The following is a 20,247-nucleotide window of genomic DNA, read 5'->3' on the forward strand; positions in this document are numbered from 1 at the left end:
GCCAGGGCTTATTAGTTACCGTGGTCAACTCGGCCTTGTGCTCCCTCAGGTCCAAGATAGTCTTTCTGACCTGGGAACGTTTTTTACTCCCAAGGAAGATAAACAGGGTAGCTGTGTTACCAAGTCAGCTCTCAAAAATCATTTAATGTTCTAAAACCCAGTTACTGACTGACGTAACCTTTGTGCAGTTATCTGGCCCACTGGCCGGCTGCTATGTGCCAGGCCTGAGTAGAACCCATTGCCTCATTTCTGCCAGTGGCCCCTTGTGAGGTAGACACCCATGTTATTCCACTTACAGGAAACTGGAGTAATTCCTACAGAAGAATTCCCTGGGAGTTGGCCCGGGGGAGGGGAGAGGGTTGGAGACCCAGGAGGGATAAAGGGCTGTGAAGAGGTCAAGGCTGGTCTTGGATCAGGGAGCATGGCACAGGTCCCCGCTGTGTGTATGGGAGGAGGGATCTCCTCTTCCTTTCTCTTCTGTTTTTGCTGCCCTTGCCAGTGGCCCTCGGAATGGATTGGGGGTCCTGTCAGCTACAGAGAGAAGCTGAGATGACACTCAAAGACAGTGAGTGTGACCAATGAAGGCAGAGTCACAGGAGAGGAGCTGTGTCTCTGGCAAGTGTCCCAAGGAATTAGAGCAGGGCGGTTTTCTCGAATTTGACTTGCCTTCCTTTTGCCCCATATCCCCTCTGTTCTGCTGTCCCCAACCCAGCCTTAGAGGTGGTGAGACGTGGGGTTGCAGCCTTGTGAGGGGGACAGGAGGCGAGTGGGTGCTAGGTGCTGAGGGGGACAGGGCAGAGAGGGCAGCACTGGAGGCATGGGGAGGGGAGAGGATGTGGAACAACTGGGAAGAAGAGTGTGGGCCCAGGAGGCCCTCAGCATCAGCCCCATAGTGGGTATCGGGGTATTGCAGACAAGAACCTGAGTATACTGGAGTCCTGATCAGTCCCTTTATGGTTGTCCAGGTCTTGTTCTTTGTTCTTCGTGACTCCTTGTAGCCATTTTTCTTCTGGTTATAATTTCTACCAAATAATGGACAAAGGAGATAACAAAATGAATTCTAATCCTCCCCCCTTTATGGTGGCCAGAACTAGTTTCAAGAGCATGTAGGAGTGGACCAGTGTGAGGAGGAAAGTAGCAGATGAATGGAGGCTGTTAAAAGCACAAGGTCACATGGTTTTATGCACCAACGAAGGTGGCTAGGAAGTGAAAAAATTATTGGGAACTAAGGAAGTATGTACATAAGACTATAAAAAATATGGAAAAAAGGTCTTCATGGCTAGGTCACAAAATGGTATCCTTTTAAAATGGAAAGGTTGTCCAAGTAAGAAAACTGAGAAGCTCAACAGAGTATGAAGAAGTCATTAGGGAACCATCCACCTTCTGAAGCCTTTTGGAGGAACTCCAAAGCTAGTCATCTTTAAATAAGGCCGGGGAACTACTTGACAATCTTTGCGTAGACTCCGGGCCACAGGTAAAATGAGCTGCTCTTTTATTTCCAACCGTGTCCTTTGATTTGGTTTTTGTGGAAGACATGAAGGATATCTCCACTTCCACATTGGTCTTGAAAATAAAATGAGTCCATTTAGCTTGAGTGGTGTGGTCTCTGGGTTTCCCCAGAGCAGTGGCCCTAACCTGGGTGACTTTGGCTTCCCCTGGGAGCTTCCTCAAACACACATGTGTGACCCCCAGAGATCCTGATTCAGGAGCCTGGATACAATGATGATAGAATAGATAAATCATTAAGACTGGCCACTGTTTGTACAAAAATGTTTTGGGATCTTATAATTATGCTTATAAAACAGTTGGTTTAGTGTGCAGCATGATAGTACCAGAGGCCCAGCTATGGGAGACCCCTGTCTCTGAACAGAGGTACAGGAAGAAAGAAGGATCCAGGCTAATCATTTCCATTGTGGTCTGTTACTAAGTCCCTGCAGAGGAGGCAGGACTCAAAACCCTGAGAACAGGTCCTGGGGGCAGGGACAAGGAGGGCACTACAGTGCAAAGTAGCATGTGGAAAGATAACCTATTTTCTTCTAGAGTGAAGGTTTCCTGTTAGCCTCAGAGGTAGCCAGAGAAACTCCCATTCAGATCCCTGGGCCACATCTGCAAGTCTGATAGCAGGGTCTGAAGCAGGTAGATCCCACATGAAGACATCCTGCTTCCCAGCAAAGCATGTCTCACAGTTCTCATAAGGGGAAACTGGCAATGGTTCAGAACAGAATGAGGTTTCCCTGAAAGAACAATCTTGTAGATAGAGAACTGACTAAAAGAAAAAGAGTTTTCCAAATCAAGAAATGTTCATAGCGCGGACGAGTTCTTGTTTATTTTTGTCTAGGAAATATAGACCATAAAATCTCTGATAGATTTGCAACAACAGTGGAAAGCTCATAGGATGTGACCCGAATCACACTGAGAGATTCAAAAGGAAAGTGTGTTGTGGGGGCCAATAGCACAGCGTGAGAGTTAACTGGCTCTTCTGAGTAATATGGGATTCACTTAACATTAGAGCTAAACAGAGCTGTTCTCATGGAAGTTTGTTTCCTCCACAGGACACCATGAAACCCCCCTGTCTGCATCTACCAAGATGCTGGAGAGATTCCCCAACAACCTGCCCAAACATCGGGAAAATGTGATTCCTGCTGATTCAGAGAAGAAGAGCTTTGAGGAGGTGAGTGGGAACATGAACAGTTCTTGGCTCCTCCTGTCAGGTGTTGGGGGGATGGGATTTGCCCTTGCCTTAAGAGTTTTCAGTAGACTCAGAAGGGTGAGGAATGCTCAGGAATCCATAGCAAACATCACCCAGTGAAGGCCTGGTGGAGAGGAAGACAAATCGCTAGTGAAGTGAAGGCTGAGGGATGGAAGGGGAGGGCGCTGGCCCGATGGGAGAGAGGTAGAGGGCACCAGAGGGTGGGGGATGGAGAGAGCAGCAGAGATGAAGGCCTGGAGGAAGGACTAATCCTGCATGTGCAGCTCTGGGGGCCAAGGCCACCAGGTGGGGAGCAATGGGAACTGGGACCACATGCTACAGGAGAACCATGTTAGTGAGGTTTGCATACACCTGGAAGTGGAACAAATGGTTGATGAAATGAGGAAGTGGGAGACCTGGAGCTTCAGGAAGCCAGGAGCGGCCCTTCAGAAGCAGTCGGCTTGGCGACTTGGTCTGGTAGAGGCTTGGTCTGGCAGGGACCACAGAAAGGAGACTTGGGCAGCAAAGAGGCCCACCCAGATGGTCGCTGGCATGAGCCTCTGACCTGGGCCGCTTTCCTGCAGCCCTGGGGAGACAGAGTGCCAGTCAGGGTCTCAGCTGGACACAAGGACCACCCAGATTAAGATGATCGGAGGGGAGTTTAATAAAGGGATTATTTACACAGATGTGGACAGCCCCAGGGGTTCTCTTAGCATCCTTTAGCCTGAAATGGGACAGGGGGGTGGGCAGGAGTGGAAAGGGACTCCAGGCCAGGAGCCTGAAGCTTCAGTTGACATACTCAGCAACCCCACAGAATCGGACCTCGTTTTCCTCCCCCTGCCCCATCTGCTGATGTTCCAGTCAGAAACCAGAGGGCAGAGAGACCACTGCTATGCCCAGAGGTGACATCCTTCTGTGACATGGAGCTGGTGGAGAAGGCAGGCGGGTAGCTCTGTGGAAGGGGTTCCAGCATGGCCAGTGGGGTAGGGAGGGGGTCCGGAGGCCATTTGGACTTGGCAACTCCTGCAGCCCTGCCATGGGGGACCCAGGCCTGAAAGCGGCCTGGACTCTGGGCAAGGTCCGAGGAAGACAAGAAGGGCTACCTGATACGGGGACCGCAAGCACGGCAAGTTCTCTGTAGGGTTCAGATTTTATACAAAGAGAGAGGAAAGGAAAAGTCATATAGCTGTTTAAGATTCTAGAGTGAAATATCTTGAGTTGTCTGTCGTCTCTGGAGGGAGCCAATTGGAGAAGCCCATGGAGTCCTAAGCAGCGATTTTGGAAAGCATTGCTATCTTAAGGTCTCGATCGGATGTCCGTCGAACCCTTAGAAAATAAAAGTATAGAGAAAAAAATAAGACAGTAGTACCCTTAATCTAATGCCCAGAGATGGCCACAGTTAAGACTTTATTTTTTTAAAGTTTTTATTTATTTTTCACAAGAGATACAGAGAGAGAGATAGAGGCAGAGACACAGGCAGAGGGAGAAGCAGGCTCCATGCAGGGAGCCCGACGTGGGACTCGATCCCGGGGCTCCAGGATCACGCCCTGGGCTGAAGGCAGCGCTAAACCACTGAGCCACCGGGCTGCCCCACAGTTAAGATTTTAATAATCATCCAAACTTGAACAAAGTTTTGTTTTGTTTTGTCTTAAAGATTTTATTTATATATTCATGAGAGACACACACAGAGAGAGAGGCAGAGTCACAGGCAGAGGGAGAAGCAGGCTCCATGCAGGGAGCCCGACGTGGGACTCGATCCCAGAACAGAGTTTTTAAAGACTCCATTAAAATACTCTGAGGTGCATTTTTATGGCAAGAAGACAACTTTTTTAACAAACACATTTGAAGGGAATATAACCAAGTGTTGTTCCTGGTCACATGCTCAGCAGACATTCCTCAGCTGCCTGCTTCCCGCAAGCCGTGCCACCCCCACCCCATACACTGTGGGTGTGGGGCAGCTGGAAAGGAGAGTCGTAGGCAGAAGTCTGGGACAGGCAGAAAGGTGGGTGTGTGGTGGGGGATGCCAGGTCTTGCACTTGTTCAAAGGCTGTGTGTTTCCTTCCCTGGACACACAGTGACGGTGCACTCCCAGGACACTAGATGTCTGAGAACCAACTGATGCATTTTTCTAAACTATTCTTGGAGTCCTAGAAACTCCGAAAAGCCCACTTTTATCTGGTTTAATTTTGGGCTTCCAACTAAAATTTTCTTTAACAAAAGATTCTGATGCTCTTCAGAAACTGAAAAACAGTGGAAAACCTGAAAAAAATGATTTGGTTTTTGGAGTTGCACTGAAAGTTTACAAGGAACAGAAGCAGGCTGTTTTATTTATTTATTTTATTTTTTTATTTTTTTTAAGATTTTATTTTATTTATTACTCAGAGACACAGGGGGAGAGAGAGAGAGAGAGAGAGAGAGAGAGAGAGAGAGAGAGAGACAGGCAGAGGGAGAAGCAGGCCCCATGCAGGGAGCCTGATGCGGGACTCGATCCTGGGTCTCCAGGATCAGGCCCTGGGCCGAAGGCAGGTGCTAAACCGCTGAGCCACCCGGGCTGCCCAGCAGGCTGTTTTATTACTCTTCAGCCACATGTGGGTACACACACATGGTTTTCCTTTTTAGTATGAAATGGTATTGTTAAAGGAATTGTCAACATTTTCACCAGACTTTGTCGCTGATGTGTTATCAGAGTTTTCCCGAATATCAAGTCTACCCTCGAAGAGGGAAATCTTTGCCTTCAATGAGGATTTTCAAAAGCATATAGGATCTGAAGGCACTTCTGAAAGTACTTTGCTCTTAGAACTGTTTTTGAGTCCTGATAACATCACTGCAATAAAGCGTGGCCTCTTGAGACTATCACTTTGATAAAGGCAACGATTATTTGGCTTTGTGATCTTTGATGTGCTTTAAAAAAAACAACAATACATTTTAAAGTATGGTCTTTTCCTGGTACCCATGGCTACTGTTGATTGTTTGGCTCATTTATGTCTGGCTAGAAATTTTGCAGTGACGTAGTCACTCTGTCCCATACAAGGTTATCAACCTGGTTGACCAGACTTCAGAAAATGCACCTACCACCGTGTCACAGGATGTGGAAGAGAAGTACGAGCATGCCCCTGCCAAGGCTGAGGCCCCCGTGGACTCCGTGCTCAAGGACATAGCCACCATCATCCTGAGCACCTTCCTGCTCATTGGCTGGGTGGCCTTCATCATCACCTACCCCTTGGTAAAGCTCTGCCCTTTCCCTTTGCCCTTCTGAACTTCCATGCTGGTCACCTTTATGTCCGTGAGCTCCAGACACATGGCAAACAAGCAGATACGTTTCCTTTCACGTTTCAAAGTCAGTATTTGCTTTTCTTCAGAAACATTATAATTAAAAAGACACTAACTTCTCAGGAAAAGACAATATTTTACCTAGGTCTTAGAGTTAACAGATTGTAAAAGCTGATTTGTAAACCTTGCTTTTGCAGATCATTTTGTATAGTTGACTGTCTTTTCCTTTTTTTAAGAGTAGGCATGATAAATGAAAATCCAGTTTACTTTCCTCCCTTACAAACTGCCTGTTAGAGATACCAGCTAGAGTGAAAGAGGTGGCATCCCTTCCACTTTCTAGTTGGAAATGAGTGAGCTAAAATTACATAGTTGAATAGGTTATTGGTTGGATAAAACATTCTAGAATATTCCTTCATCAGGTTGCTCAGAGCACTGAAATGTCATCACCTTAGAATACTAAGGCCCAGAAAGCTCATGTCCCATCCAGGAATGGGAATGACAAACCCTTCCATTTGTGCGAAGGGGTTCACCTATGTTGTTTTATATATATAAAAATATATAAAACATACTTATATGAAATGTATATTTTATATTTATGTATGATAAATATATAATTTATAAGTATATAGATTATAAATATATATATAACAAAAATATTTATATTTTACCTCACACAGTTCTGTGAGGTTGTTATTACTGTGCCCTACCCACAGATGAAGAAGCTAAGCTCTAGGAAGTTAAAGAACTTTCCCAAGATTACTCAAGGTTTTCCAAGGTGTATGGCATTTCCAGGACTTGAACTCAAGTTCAGAGAGAGAGAGTGGGGGTGTACACGAGAGCCAGAAGAGTCCCAGGGGCTGTTGGCTTCAAACCCATCCCTTCAGGGCCTTTCCCACACACAGGTAGTAATAATCGTGGATCACTACTACTTCAAATTATGATGGAACAGATTTTCCAGAATAGATGAGAGGGGAGTGGGGAAGGCAGCGTGATGAAATGGGGGGAGTGGGACCTTGGCCAGACCACATGTTTCAGCTGTGTTCTGGCTGTGAGGCTGGGAGCCCCAGCTGCTTCCTGCCTGGATTGGTGACCATCTCTCTGCTAGTCTCTATCAAGTGTACAACCATAATAGAGAGCAACCCCAGGTCTTCCTGTATCTACCGTGCTCTGTTTGGTTTCATTTTTGTAACAACTCCTAGACCTTCATAAAAGTCCCAGAATTTTATAATTGAATGGACACCCCCCACCCCCTCACCCACCTTGATCTGGCCCAGCCTCCACCTACAGCAGCATCCTCCCTCTTGCCCCTGCCAGGCCCCTCCAACAGGGAGGGGCTGTCCTAGGAAATCCTAACTGGCAAGAAGATCCCCAGTCACTGAACCCTCCTGCCTCCTGTGCCTTCTCACTGGTTTTGGCCCACCTGTGGGGTCACATAAAGGGTACCTGCTTCTTCTGCCATAGGGAGCCTCTTCCTGCCAGACTGCCTGTGTCCCGGGGATCAGGCTGCACTTGTCTGGATGTGCGTTTCTCTTCCCAGAGCATGCATCAGCAGCAGCAGCTCCAGCACCAGCAGTTCCAGAAGGAACTAGAGAAAATCCAGCTCCTGCAACAGCAGCAGCTGCCCTTCCATCCACCCGGAGATGTGGCTCAGGATGCTGAGCTCTTGGACTCGTCCGGCCTGTACTCGGAGAGCTCAGGCACCAGCAGCCCCAACACATCCCCCAGAGCCTCTAACCACTCCCTCCACTCCAGTGGCTCTGCCTCCAAGGCTGGCAGCAGCCCCTTTCTGGAACAGGACGATGAGGGTAAAGCCAGTTGCTGTTTTGGTGTTGTTTTCTCTTTCATTTGAATATGGCCTGAGGACCTTAAAGTTCCATGTCCTCCCGGGGAGTCTCAATGGGGTTATGGGGTGCCATTTCTGAGAGTGCACTGTGTTCTCACCTAATTCCCTCTCCAACAGCTGGACTTCCACGCCATCCCAGGGCCTTGCCCCTTCAGGGGGCCTTTTGGGGACTACCTTGCCCTCCCTCCATCTTGCTGTGTAAGAGCAGACAGTTGCTGCTGACCAGAGGTCCTGGCTATCTGGCTTGAGAACCTTCCTGAGGGCTGCCGGTGGCGATCCCCATTCCTCGGGGAGGTTGGCTCAGACTGGCTATCAAGGCGATACTCTGAGGGGATGGATGCAGAGCTATTGCAAGAGACCTGAGCCCTAGTTTCAACCTGGAGGCTCCCCCCAGTCTCTATTGCACACCCATTGCCACTCCCTGAAGGCTTCAGGTGCAAAACGCTGGTGGATCTGTGGAGAGTCCATCTCCTGACAGTAATGCAGGGGCAGGAACAGGGGGCAGAAAGCAGGAGGGAGGTGGGGGCATGGCCCTGGGCGTCAGTGGGGAGTAGACCTCGCCGGCTCTTGCTAACCAAGGGCTGGGAACAGACAGCCTGCAAGATCCCATATCTGAATCAGAGCTCAAGAAGCTGGCACCATTCTAGCCTCAAAGTGTTTTAGGTTATGTTTGTTTAAAACAATTTCTTCCTGTTTTGTCCCAGATGAGGAAACCAGCATGGTGATAGTTGGGAAAATTTCATTCTGTCCCAAGGACGTGCTGGGTCATGGAGCTGAGGGCACAATTGTGTACCGGTGAGTGGATTGGAGAGCTCTATAACTTCCCCTCCTGTCCGAGTACCTGTCAGCTTACAGGTAGCATGTCAGGCTCCAGAGGAGTGCAGTGACCAAGAAGGAGGAGTTTATCTCCGAGGAGGAAGTGATAGCCGCCTGGTGGTTGGTCAGGGCTGTGAAGCTCACAAGGTAGCTGCGTCACAGGATGAGGAATACTGTGGGTCTGTGGGTCTCCTATCTACTGCTTGGCTTGCCTCTCCAAACCAACCCCTGATCCTCATCCTCAGGGGCATGTTTGACAACCGCGACGTGGCCGTCAAGAGGATCCTCCCCGAGTGTTTTAGTTTCGCTGATCGTGAAGTCCAGCTGCTTCGAGAATCAGATGAGCACCCCAATGTGATTCGTTACTTCTGCACAGAGAGGGACCGGCAGTTCCAGTACATTGCCATCGAGCTGTGTGCAGCCACCCTGCAGGAGGTGGGTGCCCCAGAGGCAGCTCTGCCATCACCACTGCAGCCTCCCTCCTCCCAACCATGGTGGCTTGAGGGACTGCAATTTCTTCCTCTTTTACTTCTTCATATTCACTTTATTGAAGTTACAACACAATGCACTCCTTTAAATGAACACTGTGGTGCATTTGACAGGGGCACATGCCCATTTGACCACAAACCATCAAAATGGAGAGCATTTTAGCACCCCAGCTTTACTTGGGTGGGGCAGTGTTTGCTCGCAGTTTGTATCTTCTCCCTCTGCCTCCAGGAACCCCTTGTTCTGGAAGGGTTTGCAGTTGTTCTCATCACCAATCAGGGCTGGTGTGGGCTTGCAGGTTACTGGCTGAGGAGTCAGCACATTGAGATCATCCAGTGAACACCTTTTGCTCTGTTTCCAGGCTCACCATCAACCTATCTTGGTATCAGCTGGTTTCACTTGCAATGGACTTGAGTTCCTTGTCCTCTTCCCTTTATCACTGTACACTAGTCTATTGGAACTTGTGTTTATTTAAGCTAGCCTATGGCTTCAGGAGAAAGTCTGGTGGCAGATGTAGATTTGGGCAGAGAATGTTGTCAGTAAAACTTCCTGTCTCTTTCTTAAAATAGGATCAAAGAAAATGAGCTGACCTAATCCCGAACATTAACTAAAGCAAAAACCTGCAGGCAGGACTTTTCTAAATAAAATTGAATCACTTGAAAGAAAGTGCTGTGTGTGCAGAGGGGCCCATCCCTTAGCACTTTGCGCATGACCTGGCCATCGTGTCTCTTGCAGTACGTGGAACAGAAGGACTTTGCCCACCTCGGCCTGGAGCCCATCACCTTGCTGCAGCAGACCACCTCTGGTCTGGCCCATCTGCACTCCCTCAACATCGGTGAGAAGCTTCCCTTTACCAGGCTACACCCCGGGGTTGGGGGGGTGGTGGTGGTGGTGGTGGCGGCGGCGGCGGCGGCGGCGGCGGCGGCAGCAGCAGCAGCAACAGTGGTGGTAGTAGCAGTAGCTGACCTGCTAGGGTGGTCCTTGCCCCTGCTGAGAATCTTTCTTTCACTGCTCTATGCATGTGGGGTTTTTAGGTGGTCTTTTAACAATAAGAACGTGAGGAGAAATCTTTTATAGTCGCAGACCAGAACCCTTAGAGGTGGCAGCAGGTCTGCTGGGAGTCTGAGAAGGGTGTACTCCCTGACATTACTCACGGTAAACGTGGAGCTAATCTGGAGTGTTACATTAGTTCACAGAGACCTGAAGCCCCACAACATTCTCCTCTCCATGCCCAACGCACATGGCAGGATCAAGGCCATGATCTCTGACTTCGGCCTCTGCAAGAAGCTGGCGGTAGGCAGACACAGTTTCAGCCGCCGCTCAGGAGTCCCGGGCACAGAAGGCTGGATCGCTCCAGAGATGCTGAGTGAAGACTGCAAGGACAACCCGGTGAGTACTGGGCACAGCCCTCGAAAAGCCTCAGGACCAGCCCCATGCATCTTCAGGAGTGACAGCCTCCAAATTCAAGACTTAGGGGCTTTGGCACTTGTAGCTGGAGAATGACGTTTCTTTTTCAAAGAGCTTCTACATGAACAGCATGCTGCTGGCACTTTCCATACAGTCTCCCGTTCAGACGAATGAAAGGGACAAATGTGGGTAATTGCTCCCCTCAGCTTTTCCCATCACTTCCAGCCCCAGCCATTCAGTTCTAGAGCCCACGTTCCCTGCTGTGCACCCAAAACTCACGCAGCCCTAGAAGGGTGCTGATGCTGCTCTGGCCACTTCCAGCATGCTAGTTGGGTCTCCCGAGACCCTTTCAAGGTGGGAGAAGCAGCAGCAACACTCCCATCCTCATTGCTATAGCTGAGTGAGAGGGAGAATTCTCCAGAAGGCCTTTCACACCCTATATCTCTTTTCAGACCTATACAGTGGACATCTTCTCTGCGGGCTGTGTCTTTTACTATGTGATATCCGAGGGCAGCCACCCTTTTGGCAAGTCCCTGCAGCGGCAGGCCAACATCCTCCTGGGTGCCTACAACCTCGACTGCTTACATCCTGAGAAACACGGTGAGCGGGCAGCAAGGCAGGAGGGTGCAGCAGCTACCCCAGCTGCCTAGGTGGCCCCTGTGGCCTGGGAGGTGCTGGCTCTGTGACCCCAGAGGCCCTTCATTCCATCTGCTTGCCCTGTGGGCCTCAGTGAATTGCTGACTCATTCTAAAGCTGGTAGGAGGTTGGGTAGGTTGCCTTGGAGCATCTTCTCCTAAAGCCAGGCAGCTCTGAGGTTCCTTCAGGTCACCCAATTACCTGTGTAACCTGGGCAAGGTTTGGGGGATCTTTGGGGACCTGGGTGGCTCAGTCATTTAAGCATTTGACTCTTGATGTAAGCTCAGGTCATGATTTCAGGATCATGAGATCGAGCTCCTTGTTGGGTTCCATATTCAGTGTGGAGTCTGCTTAGGATTTTCCCTTTCCCTCTCTCCCTCCCTCTGCTCACAAGTGCACACATGCACATTCTCTCTTTCTCTCTCTCTCTCTCTCCCAATAAATAAAAATCTTTAGAGAAAAAAGTATTCTTTTACTCATGGATTAATTTTCCTTATTCTCTGTAGAAAAAATAGGTTAGCATAAAGACCTACAATTCCATTACACAGTGATGCTATGAGTATCTTTGTACATCTTATTTTAATCATCCAATTAGACGGGAACGCATCCTTTTGTAAAACATGCAGTTAAATAGTACATGCTATTGAATATCTCTCCATGTTGACCAGTGCTCCACCTGGGTATCATTTTAAGAGCACAGCCCAGACCTGGAGGCATTGTTACTGGAGCCTCTGATAGTGGATATTTCCAATTACTCCTTTTCAAAGACTGTGCTTTGAGGACACCCATTATCAGCTGAAGTTTGTGCAAGTTTTTTTTTTTTTTAATATTTTATTTATTCATGAGAGACGGGGAGAGAGGCAGACATAGGCAGATGCAGGGAGCCCAATGTGGGACTCGATCCCAGGACTCTGGGATCACACCCTGACCCGAAGGCAGGCATTCAACCGCTGAGCCACCCAGACATCCCTGTGCAAGTTCTTAATTAATGTTATTGCAACAAGCTCCTGTCAGTAGAACCTTAAATCAAAAGGCACGTGTGCTGTTAAGGTTCGGGTATGTTATTGTGACCGTAGGCCAGTGATAGTGAGTTACTTGTTTATCTTCCTTCTTTGTAGAAGATGTCATTGCCCGGGAATTAATAGAGAAGATGATTGCAATGGATCCTCAGAAACGCCCTTCTGCAAAGCATGTGCTAAAACATCCATTCTTCTGGAGCCTGGAAAAGCAGCTCCAGTTCTTTCAGGTAGTTCTCTTGGTTTTTTGGGTTTTTTTGTTTGTTTGTTTGTTTGTTTTTAAAGCCTTCATGTGACTTCTTCCAGATTTAAAAAATTATAACAAAAGACATATTGAAGTCTTTCTATCCTCTTTTACCCAATTTCTGTCCAGATTTCTTTTTGCTTAAGGTTGATTCTGAGACGTTAAACCATAGGATCAGTAGATATGAGCTCCATCAGTAGTTTGGCTGTTTTAAGGCTTTAGTGGTATTGCCTGCCAGTGGCTTTGTGGAAAGGGAACATGTTTCTCAGAGCCCTCCCGGGTATCAGTTCAGCATAGCTCGTCTGAACACCTCCTACCCAACACACCAGCTTTGAAAAGCAGGCACACAGGAGCAGTGCTTTTCCTACCGGCTCTAGGTCGGAGTGAAGCTTGAGTTTAGGAGTGACCCTCAAACTGTTCTGGAGTGTGACTAGAGCCTTGGTTGTGGTGAAGCCTCCGGCATGTAAGCTCCTTGAGGGCAGGTAGTAGCTGATTTTCAGTTCATTGCTGTGTTTCCACTGGGTCATTGCCTGCCTGGCACATGGCAGGTGCTTGGTAAGTATTTGGATGGTTGGGGCAGGGGAGGGTTTCATGTCATTTCCCATGGCAGCAGTGGGCATGGGTAGCATTAGGATTGGTCGCTGTGTTTTGGGTCATAACATGACAGTTCTGAGGTCAGGTGTCCTCAATCAAAGGACTTCTGAAAACTAGCCGTGTTCCTTTGATGATGACAAGGTGTAGAACAGGAATAAAGCTCACACAAAGGGACTTCCAGCCCACCAAGGGTTGGGATTTAAACTCTTAGTTTCTCTAAGTCCTGTATCTTGTGAACACACCCACTTCCCACCATATCAAGTAGCGGTACTGGCTTTGTGGTGGAAGTGTATGTCCCCAGAGTATCCAAGGTGATGATCTAATCCCTCCAGGGCTTTCCTCTAGCAGTTGTAAGTCTGAGAGTCAGCCAATCTGGCTTCATCTTTATCAAAGAAAGAAAAGACTGTGCTCAGTGAGTCTGTGCAGTGTTAACACGTGTGGGGCCTGTCACTCCATTTCCTCAGCTGTTGGAACTTGTGCTCCCTCAGACATGGAGCAGGGTTCAAGTCCTGGGCAGGGCCTCCAGAGCCCACACTCTTATCAGCAGCTTTCCTCCTCTAAAAGAGGGCTTATCTGTCTTTTCTGTTTGCATGACAAGTGATGACTGGCTATGGATCTCAGAGTGTCCAATTTCCCTGGGTAAACAGAAAATCACAAGATGCAAATCAAAATTGAGCTGGTGGTGTTGTTGTGTTGTTGTTGGTTCATTGATGAACACAGATTGCATATACGGCTCATGTGGAATGTGATAGGTATGCATGGAGTGAGACGTGGAGGAGGCATGAGGGTTCATGGAGAGGTGTGACACCCCTCTCTGTCACGGAGATGGTCTGTGTGGGTCTCTCCCCAGCAAGCTATAGACATGGCTGCTCCCAGGGGAGAGGTTGCTGGATCAGGAGGGACAGAGGCAGAACGTTCGCTGCCAGTCCCAAGGCAGGCTTCAGCTTGGGCTGGAGGCTCATGTGGCAGTGACCATTATGTGACTTGGCATGTCACTCCTCCAGCTTCTGGTTCTCTACACATTGACCATCATCCACTTCCCGTGTCACCCTCCCAGGACGTGAGCGACCGAATAGAGAAGGAATCCCTGGACGGCCCGATAGTGAAGCAGCTGGAGCGGGGCGGGAGATCTGTGGTGAAGATGGACTGGAGGGAGAACATCACCGTCCCCCTGCAGACAGGTGACCGCGCCAAAGCCCCGACAGTACGCTTTGGCAGAAACATTTCAGGAGCAGCAACCATTTCTAAGAAGTGAACATGGAAGTAGTAGCTCAGGCCGTTTGGGCTCTGAATTCCCCCTCACAGAGTTGAGGCTTTCGTGGGTGTGTTCTCTGGGGTTCGGGCACAAATCACCCCATTACGCTGATGTGGGTTTCATTTTTGTCTCTTCAAATGACAGGTTAGTGACAGGTGCCATGTGCTTAGTAGTTATGCGTGACTGTGGGTGCAGCCACAAGGTGGAATTCAAACTGGTGCTGCCCTCAGGCTCACTTTGGGGGACCCACTCCTGTGAGCCACAAGTTTGGTGCAGTTATGTTGTGTTTCAGTCTGATCGCTTGGCACCCAGGAGTCCCAGGAGTTTTCTTCTTTAGGAATGTGTTTCTTATGTTGCATTCCTTGTGTTTTTCCTAGATTTGCGGAAATTCAGAACCTATAAAGGCGGCTCCGTTCGAGACCTCCTCCGAGCCATGAGAAACAAGGTAAGGGGCACGAATGCCTGGTGGGCCCAGGCATAGGGGTACAGCTGCCTTCCTCCTTTCTATTCTCTCTGGATCCTTCCATTCATACTAGAATTTGCACCTTGCAGGGGCAACTTATTCCCTTAGGCAAGTTTTCTCTTCCGGGATGTGGAGGTGAGGAGTTCTGCTCTGGGAAGCAGGCTCTTGGATGCTGGTGTCATTTGTGGTCTCTGCTGATTTGGATGGGCCCTGTCCCTACCTAATACAGCACCGTATAAACTCCCTTTATGGGAACCTTCCCCCTGTCCCCCAAGCCTGGCCAGCAGTAGGGCCACTCTGGTAGGGAAGCTCCTTCCTGCCTCCCCAGCCCTGGGCCTAACTCTGCTCTGAGGCCTCCACCGGACTGAGGGGAAGGAGGTAAGGTGGGCTGACGCACTGCTGGGTACGTGAGCATTTTCTCCTCAACAGAGAACCAGCCAGCATCCTCCGTCCCATGAATAGTAGGAGGGTCTTCTACCAGTGTTCCCTGGGCTTTCCACCTGCTAACCTCTGTGTCTATGTGTCCCCGTGTTTACAGAAGCACCACTACCGGGAGCTCCCCGCGGAGGTGCGGGAGACACTGGGCTCCCTCCCTGATGACTTTGTGCGCTACTTCACGTCCCGCTTCCCCCACCTGCTCTCCCACACCTACCGGGCCATGGAGCCTTGCAGCCATGAGAGGCTCTTCCAGCCCTACTACTTCCACGAGCCCCCGGACACTCGGCCTCCAGTGACTCCAGACACCCTTTGAGCCAGGATGGCCCTCCATTCTGGTGGCCCCAGCTGTCACTGAGGGCCTGGTCTCTATGTGTCTGAGCCTGACGCCTCCCAGCTTCGCAGGGAAACCAGGCTCCCAAACCAAGTGCCTTGAGCTGCCCGCCCTGCAGCCCGCAGGGGATGATGCCGTCCCCGGAAGTGGGAACCATGACCCCTTCTGACCGGTAGGGGGCTGAGAAGATGCTGGCCATGAAAGCTTTACATGGCGGGTCCTCAGTCAAGGAGGGCCCATCCCAGAGGCAGCGAAAGAAGCATCCTCCACCTTCTCCTGGACTCACTGGCTTCAGACTTACACCTTTTTTTTTTTTAAACTTCCTGTTTGATATCCACCTGTGGGCCTGTTGAGGAAGAGCAAGGAGGGAATCCCGAGTTTTCCCTGCATGTGGGACATCTTTCCTCGACCAGCTAAGCTGAGATGCACCAGGTGCAGCCTCTGCTTGAAGTGGGGCTCCAGAGGCGAGGAGTGCTGAGGAGAAGGAAGTTGTTCAGAGGGGTGATTCCCGGGGATTGGTGATGCCTCTCATCACAAACGTGCCCCAAGAGTCCCAGGTCACTCTAATCAGAGTTCCTTCGGGGCAGTGAGAGTTTCGAGTGTGGGGTGCAGCGTTGGAGCAGGTCAGCAACACAGACTGGAAGACGAGGCCGTGTCTGCAGATCTCTTAGAAATGAAGAGGATGCTCTGTCCTGAGCCTGTATAGCCCAGTGCTTTGGTGACCTTTGGTGGATTCTGGGGGATGTTTAGGAGCATTTGGGGAAAGAAGTAATAAGTTCCCCATAAAGGAGAGCAGCACCTGGCAGGAACAGGCCTACTGGGGACCAGAGGGGAGCAGGCCAAATGGGACACAGCTACCCTGGAAGAGTCCCGGGCCAGCAAGTGGGCAATGAAGCTCCTCTGTCCCTGGAGCCAGCAAGACAGGCCAGCGTATTTGGGCGCTGAGACCAGGGTTACCACCTGCTTCGTGGGCAGGCTTTTATGTTTCTCTTGGCAGATTTTAATAACTTTATATTTTGATCATACTGTAGAATGCTACGTTAGCATAAGTAAGCTGACCTTGGAGCTTACTTGTGAAGAAGATAAAGGCAAGACACATAATACGGTTTCTATTTTGTGTGATACCAAAAGTCTCCATCCCCTCCAGAAAGAGCGTTCACGTTCAGAACACGCTCTGATGCTGGAGGGTAAAACGTTATAGCAAGGCTATGTACATCCATTAAACAACTTCAAAGTAATATTCCCTAAATTATGTCACTACCATCTTTTTTTTGCTAAAATTAGTATGATTTTTAGCTTTAGTTTCAGTCCAAAATTCCTGTCTTTTCTCTACCGAGAGCCTTAGCGGTTAAATGTGATCAGGGTACAGTGTAAAGAGATGTCCCCCATGTCCTTCGTCCAGCCGGGTGAGTGGATCACGGCGCCTCGCTCAGCGCTGGTGAGCTCGGAGACTCCGCTCAGGAGTTGGGGTGCTACTGACTGACCCACGACTCGACTCGCTGTTGCTTCTTCTGTGAGATGCTTTCCGGTGGTGGGTTTGCCTGTGGGCCACTCGTCCAAAGGTCCCCTTCTGTCTTTGGAGAATTCAGTTCCCTTCCTTTCAGAATGCCTGAAGTCACTTTTTCCTCTTAAATTAACATCATCCTACATCTTTAAACCTCATCCGTTACCTCACGCAGACCTTGGAACCCTGGCGGTTTTTGGCTGGCATCATGGTGTCTTCTGCTACGCTGCCTGTTTTTCAGGAACATGGCCAGATGCCTGCCCTCCCCCTCTCTGATGCATCCGCACCATTGTCCCTATGGCCCTGCGGTCACTTTGCTGCTGGGCCTGAGTGGTGATGGCCACCACCCCCCCCACCCCCGGCAGTCAGGTGGAGAAGGTGCCATAAGCTGTGGACCGGGCTGTCGGCTCTGTGCTGCTTTGGTCTCACGGCTGAATGGTGTCCTTGGGAGGGTTGCCAGGTCACTTCTGGCTGCCCGGGGCTTGTGTCCTCTCCCTGTTTGGGCCCAGCTTGTCGCCAGGCAACTGGTTTTTAACTCCTTTGCTGCTTATCGTCTTTGTTTCTAACCACCCACCTTCTCAAACTCATGTACTCAATGTATTTTATTTTGAGTCCTCGCTGAGTGAGCCAGGCGGGATCCCGGGTGCTGGGGACTCGGAGGTGACCGAGACCGGCAAAACCTCTGCTTCCGTAAGGGTGACAGGGACGACGAGAAGCCATCCTCCATCGGTCTTCTCTCTGTTACTTTTAGGAACCTGGTCCCTCCACGGTCCCTCGAGTGGTTTGAAGAGGTCTCGTGTGGACGCTTGTCATGAGCACACCTCGGGCAGCGTCTCTCACATCTCATTCTAGTCTCTAGAATTCGGGCTTCCTGTTGTGCTCAGCACCGTGATAAAGTGTCTCTGTCCTTTGCTGGAACAGGGTTCTGCAGCCTCAGGCATCCTGTCACAGCGGAGCTGTTTGATCTTTAGCACGATTCCTGGAAGGCTGTGTGACTTCTCAGAAGTACACTATCGTCATTTTTATAACAGAATGTGGCCACGTCTGTTGGGAATCCCGGGGAAGCTGTCACTAAATCCTGTGGTGAAGCCTGTGTTGCATCTGCCTCTGGCACACCTGCCAGAGTTTCTCTTGTTGCTCCTGGAGTCTTTTTAAACTTCAGTTTATCAAGAGCTCACGCGTCACTAAGGCCTCAGAGCACTTGCACTTTGGGGAGTCATTGGTGTCCGTGGTAAGTCACTTAATCAGCTAGTGGCTGACCTCAAACCCCGGGTGCAGAGGGACTCTCCTCCCCCCTCTCCGTGCCATAGCCGCCGAGGCTCTTGCCAGTGAGACTCACTCTGACCTGTTAACATGTAGTGGAAGATCCACGGGTTAGTGGGGCCAGCAAAGTATTCTCTTCCTACCAACTCTACAGGAGAGGTCTTGATCAGAATCCGCTTTTGGTAGGGTTTGTGTGAATGCGATTTGTTTACCGTTGCGTTTCTTTCTCACGGCAGTGCAAGATGAATTGGCTGCTGATCTGACCTCTCCCAGAATGGGGGGCCTCTGGGTTGTAGGCCTTTCTCCTCTTGGCCGCTGTCTCTTTTAGAAGGTGGACTCTGGCCAGGTGTGGGTTTCCTGAGTCCGCTCTCATTCTCCAGCTCTGGTGATCGGATCCTCAGGCTCCAGGTCCTCGAGGAAGGAAGGCCGCTTCTACTTCTGCCTTCCGTGCCACAAGAGCTGGGAGAGGGAGCACAGCACACCTGTAAAGAGCCTCTTTGAATTCGCTTTAGCTTTCTCTCTGCTCATTTAGTTTCCGAAATCCCTTTTCTTCACATATCCCTGTGTCTTTTCCTTGCTGATTCGTTCACCATCCTGGAGTAGTCCCTCTTAGGCCTGGCACTGGGCCTTTCCTGGAAGAAAGTCACTGAGTGTCCCGTACAGATGAGCCACAGTTCTGCCTTCCAAGGCTGGACCAGTATCTTTTAAAACAAAATATCCCTCCATCCTATACTTTGTATTCTTTATGAAACATTGATTTCCCCATGGGTAACCCTGGTTCCAGTTTCTTGTATTAGCATGTAAATCCTTTCTGTATTCATTGGACAACCACAACACATCTGCAATGAGCCTCCCACGGGGGCAGCCTTAACCTACACTTCCGGCCAAAGTCCCCAGCCCACTCACCTCGCCCTGTCTTTGGTGGGTACAGTGTTCCTTTTCAGTATCCCAAAAGCTGTGACGGGGGTGTCCCCACTTACCTAGAAAGCATTACCAGTCAACAAGAAGCATTCTCAGATGCAGACCTTACGTAGTGTTCTTTTTGCAATGATCTATTTATTTAACCTATTTATATTTATTTAATTTTTACTCTGAAATATATCCAGTTATAATTGCACTTGGCTTTTAAAGCACATCAGATTTGTTTTGGACAACACACCCCTGACCACTCTAAAACTGGAAAAGGAAAAGTTATACTGGATTTTTCCACAGGATGGACGCCTCACAGTAGTTTTATCATTAAAGGGTGAAAAATTTGGTCAGGGTAAGAATTTTCATTTCTGAGTGATTTTTTTTTAAAACAAATTCTGTGCCATTGTGTCTTCTCTGTGGACGGTTGTTTAATGGGTATGTGTTAATTGTGTGATAGAATCCTCTCTGTGAACCTACAATCCTCTTTTTAGCTTTATATTTTATAAACTGCCAGATTGTACAATTTTTATGTGTATTTTTAAAGCTTGATGTGAGGGTAATTATCTAAGTTAAACAGCCTATTTTTGTACCTCCTGTACAGTTTTATAATTCTGCTGATTGATGATGGCGTCTTATGTGGCGCCAACCACAAATAAAGATAGTTTTAGACCTGAAAGTCGGCTTCGTCTTCTTGAGGACAAGGGGTCACTCCCAGCTGTCTTCTTGGCTGTAGGAGGACGAGTAGGAGGGACGCGCTGCCTGTCCAGGGGCTGGGATGTCCTCCTTGGTGGCTGCAGGATAAAGTTCTTTGAAATACTGTCCAGAGTCCTTAGAAGAATTGGTTTGGGCTGAATTCCAGGAAGCTGGCCAGGTTGGGACTGAAATGCCCCATGGTGAGAATGAGACTCCAGCAGAGTTTGGGGAGGGGGACAGTGAGGAGGATGCTGGACCATGGAGCCCATGAAGGGGTTAAAACCACTTCAGTAACTCGGCCAGCGCAGGGCTGGGAAGGCCAGGATCTGAGTGTGTCGGACACATAATCCATCTATCCACACGCCGAGGAATGAGCCCAGAGGCCAG

The 20,247-nt window shown here is 49.5% G+C and overlaps 1 protein-coding gene across 7 annotated transcripts in view; it reads left to right on the forward strand.

The window, feature by feature from the left end:
* Window positions 1-19,843, forward strand: part of ERN1 (endoplasmic reticulum to nucleus signaling 1) — a 78,251-nt gene extending 58,408 nt beyond the window's left edge. For all 7 annotated transcript variants that reach the window (XM_072781147.1, XM_072781144.1, XM_072781145.1 and 4 more), the window contains 12 exons: window positions 2,553-2,671; window positions 5,721-5,912; window positions 7,497-7,764; window positions 8,507-8,597; window positions 8,864-9,053; window positions 9,840-9,939; window positions 10,294-10,493; window positions 10,964-11,111; window positions 12,266-12,393; window positions 14,059-14,182; window positions 14,634-14,701; window positions 15,258-19,843. In XM_072781147.1, the coding sequence (XP_072637248.1) occupies window positions 2,553-2,671; window positions 5,721-5,912; window positions 7,497-7,764; window positions 8,507-8,597; window positions 8,864-9,053; window positions 9,840-9,939; window positions 10,294-10,493; window positions 10,964-11,111; window positions 12,266-12,393; window positions 14,059-14,182; window positions 14,634-14,701; window positions 15,258-15,470 (1,841 nt within the window). In that variant the 3' untranslated portion in view covers window positions 15,471-19,843. The remainder of the gene's footprint in view (window positions 1-2,552; window positions 2,672-5,720; window positions 5,913-7,496; window positions 7,765-8,506; window positions 8,598-8,863; window positions 9,054-9,839; window positions 9,940-10,293; window positions 10,494-10,963; window positions 11,112-12,265; window positions 12,394-14,058; window positions 14,183-14,633; window positions 14,702-15,257) is intronic.
* The last annotated feature ends 404 nt before the right edge of the window (window positions 19,844-20,247 follow it).

This window comes from Canis lupus, chromosome 16 (assembly GCF_048164855.1).
Source record: "Canis lupus baileyi chromosome 16, mCanLup2.hap1, whole genome shotgun sequence".
Lineage (NCBI taxonomy): Eukaryota > Metazoa > Chordata > Mammalia > Carnivora > Canidae > Canis > Canis lupus.